This window comes from Salvelinus alpinus, unplaced genomic scaffold, assembly GCF_045679555.1.
Source record: "Salvelinus alpinus unplaced genomic scaffold, SLU_Salpinus.1 scaffold_479, whole genome shotgun sequence".
Classification (NCBI taxonomy): domain Eukaryota; kingdom Metazoa; phylum Chordata; class Actinopteri; order Salmoniformes; family Salmonidae; genus Salvelinus; species Salvelinus alpinus.
Window position 1 is genome coordinate 6,261 of NW_027256419.1, and position 3,959 is coordinate 10,219.

The 3,959-nt window shown below is 43.8% G+C and overlaps 1 protein-coding gene across 1 annotated transcript; it reads right to left on the reverse strand.

Moving 5' to 3' along the window:
* Positions 1-531: 531 nt before the first annotated feature.
* Positions 532-1,897, reverse strand: LOC139567408 (putative nuclease HARBI1). The gene is made up of 4 exons (XM_071388775.1): positions 1,465-1,897; positions 1,280-1,395; positions 1,072-1,183; positions 532-977 (listed from the first exon to the last, which is right to left on the reverse strand). The coding sequence occupies exons 1-4, from the start codon at positions 1,895-1,897 to the stop codon at positions 613-615; spliced, it is 1,026 nt and encodes a 341-aa protein (XP_071244876.1). The 3' UTR covers positions 532-612.
* Positions 1,898-3,959: the final 2,062 nt, after the last annotated feature.

Genomic DNA, 3,959 nt, shown 5'->3' on the forward strand with positions numbered 1-3,959 from the left:
TTTTGTGAAATTGTACTTCAGTATGGTTTCATAAACAAAGACATGCTGATGTGCCAGAATATTAAGTATCACATTGTCATAAGTATCAAAACTGTAAAAACAATATGTAGCTTTTCTGCAGAAAGAACCAGCCTCATAAATTTATGACTTTATCCTTTTTCTTCAGTGTGGCCCTAGTACTCTGTCATATAAACAAATACACATTCCATATGAATATAAAAACACAATGTGTAACATTATGTTCCTTTATTGAATAAGGACAAAACAAAGCAGGTAAACCATCAGCTCCTTTCGAAACTGAAGTCACAGTGACTCTACAAGATGGAAAGCACAGAATCCAAGCATATTATACAAAATGATACATACACATTCAAAGGTCTGTATATAACACACCCTGCATGTCTGCACACTAAAATAAATGCAGGACAAATCCATACACATCAACTGAACAGACAAATGAATGGATGCAGTAGCCTCCCTGCAGCCTTGTATTACACACAGTATACCGCACAAACATCATAAGAGGCCAAATTCGTCAAAAAACGAACCCAAAAAAAACCAAATTCCTCTGCCACCGCAGGACATATTTAACCAAAATTGAAAGCACACATACTAACTAAAATAATTCAACACATATTGGTCCCTCAGCAGCCGACCACTGTCGTCATCAGGGAAGATTGCCGGATTGTCCCAGTCCATGGCTGGTGGCACTCTGGGGGCCCTCTCCTTCCTCAGGCAGGCCACATTGTGGAGGACAGCACAAGCCACAGTAATATCACATGCCCTAACAGGGCTGACCCTTAATTTGTGAAGGCAGTGAAAGCGTGCCTTCAGGAGGCCAAAGGTCATTTCAACTCTGGCCCTGGTCCTGGCATGGTTGTAGGCCTGCTGTGCTTCCTGGGGGTCTGTGAAAGGTGTCAGGAGAAAAGGCTGGCAGCCATACCCCCTGTCTCCCAGCAACACACCAGAGAATTCACCTGTCAACACAAAATCTCATCATTACTACCTCATAAACACAGTGATATTCTTGACACAGCCATGATGGTTATAAATAGGGGTTGTGTGGCTTACCTTGTGATAGGCACTGATAGATTTCAGAGGCCCGAAAGATTCTGGAGTCATGGACTGAGCCAGGCCATTTTGCCACAACATTGCTGATCACACAGTCAGTATTGCAGACCATCTGAAATCATAAGATGAGGAATATTACACCAATCAATGCACATCACTGGCAATGCAGAGTGTTCGTCAATGGACAATATCAAAAAGTTATGTTCACCTGAACATTAATGCTGTGAAAGGATTTCCTATTCACAAAATCGGCCTCATGGGCACCTGAGGGGGCTTTTATCCTTATGTGTGTGCAGTCCACTGCACCAATGACATTGGGGAAACCTGTCACACAAAGTAATGAGTATCCTACTATGTGTTAACAGTTGTCCTGTAATTTGTAGATCCTCTTACCTGCAATCCTATAGAACTCCTCTTTGATGTCACAGAGTCTTCTGTGGCCAGGGAAGGAGATGAAGACATCTGCTAATGCTTTGATAGCCAGACACACACTCCTTATTGTGCGGCAAATTGTGGCCTTGTTCAGCTGTTCTGCATCCCCCACTGAGTACAGGAAGGCTCCACTAGCAAAAAAGCGCAAGGCCACACAAACCATTTGCTCCACACTCAGTGCATGGCTCCGTGCAGTGCGGTGCTTAATCCTGGGACCCAGTAGTCTGCATAGATACCTGATGCCATCTGCAGAAAACCTGTATCTTTCATATAGATGGTCATCAGGGAAGGCCAGTGGGTCCAACCGGTCCCTGAAGACCCTTTCTCGCCTGAAGGCTCTCCTCAGCACAAGTGCTTCTTCATCCACCACATCTCGCACGAATGGGCATGCCATTGTCAGAGCAGAAAGGAACACACAATTTTGGGCCTTCATATAGGCTAGTGGCCACACCTGGTGCTGGGGGGGTGGGCAAAAGAGGGCGATGCCTTATAACGATGACTTGGTTGTACTGATTGCTGGGAAAATAAAAAAAACCTTAGAAAGATGCCACCGTCCGTCCTGTGTGCTCACAATAAGAGCTCATATGTCATGGCTCACTTGACTTTACGAGAATATACCTAATTTTTATTTTGAGCTGTGTCATCTTCTTGGAGCTGGGGGAGGAAAGAAAAATAATGAATAATACATTTGTGTTACAGTTAGCATACAGTGTACATTGAAGGCATATCTCACCTCCCTCTCAAGTTTTTTTATTTCAAGGTCCAGTTTCCTAATTGTCCTCTTTTTTATTTCGGACTCCAGTGCAAGATTTTCCATCTTTTTCTTCTTGTACTGAATGTCTATGTCTGCCAGTTCTATTTGGCGCCGGAGGTGGTTGCCATACAACTTTCTGATAGCTTGTGAGCTCTGTGAACACAATACAATTAGCGCAGCTGGAATTTGGCAGGATGTGGTGTCCTTTTATTAATACGCACTATGTTGCCAGGCTGGTTTTCCCACTGTATAGCATCTGGGTCCTGTAAAAGAAATTCGATTTTTTGATTTTGATGAGGACTCCTCACCATTGTAGAGTAAATAGTACTTTCACAGTCTTAACATGATACCTCATGCCTTCTGGAATCCAGAGAGATGGTCTCCTCCTCATCATCGTCTCCATCATGTGCTGTTGCTGCTGCACTGGGGCCTTCACCCTATCACATTTAATCGGATTCATATTGAAGCTAGTAGACAAGACATGCCAGGCCTACAGTATGCCTTTGATGGAGTACTCACTGGATCAGCATCGTCTGGTGCTTGTGCTGGTGGCTCTAACAGGAACACAGTGCTGCCAGACACTGCAAGGCAATAGGTAAACCAAAGTCAGACAGTCCAAATTGATTCAATATGAATGTGGTTGTATCCCATGTAGAGATGGAAGGACATACCTTGAATGAAGCGGGTGGCATCTTGGGAGGAACCTATGCTCGTCTCTTTCCCCCCAGGGATCCCCTCTAAGACGGGCCTGCCTTTATTTAGCTCCAAGGCCATGTCCTCTGCTGGGGTAAGGTCAGCCTTTGGTGACCCACCACCCGTGCCTTGTCTGTGGGTATTCTTTTTCACTGCTAAAACAGTACAGACAATGTGTGAGCAGGCACCTTCTGGGTACAATATATGCTTGTGCTTTGTTAAATATTAGTCAGGGACCATACCATTCTGCCGAATGTTCTTGTATTTGATTTTGACCTGCTGCCATGTCCGTTTTGGCCCGTTCATGTTTAATCTACACACACACACACACACACACACATACACATTTAATGGAGTCACACTGCAAAAAATTACTTGGTATTTTTGTCTTGTTTTCAGTAAAAATATCAAAAAATGTATCATAGCTTTATACAGTGTGATGGAGTTACTTTACACAATTTCACTCATATCTGCAGTGCATTTCAATTAAAAATTTAACCGTTTCATAATTACAGTACAACTGCATTTTTGGAGATGTGAATTAAATATTTGAATTGTAATTGTGATGTTTCAGCGGAGCGGTGAGTGTGTAATTGTGCACTACTTACGCATTCAGGCGGTCTGCAATACTTTGCCACGCTTTTTCTCTTTGCTTTATCACTGTGGCGGTGTTGCCTTTCTTCTTAATTATATCTTTTACCTCCTCGTATGCCTCCATGAGGATTTGTGCTTCCGACGGGGAAAAGTACGCGGCTCTAGTTGCCATGGTAAATCAGTTAATCTGTGATCTGTGGCGGGGTCTATTTGAGTGAGCCGTGAGCGCGCACCTATCCAGGATTGGTTTCACCTGGCTTAATGAATCCGTGTCTGCTCATCCTGGCTTGGTCTTTGTGCAACCAATTAAGCCTGGACGCACATGTTTTGGCTTCATTGAGCTCAGCTGAGTCATTTATCCCGGATGTCTTAATTCTACTTTTGTGCAACAGGCCCCTGACCTCAGTTCAGTCGA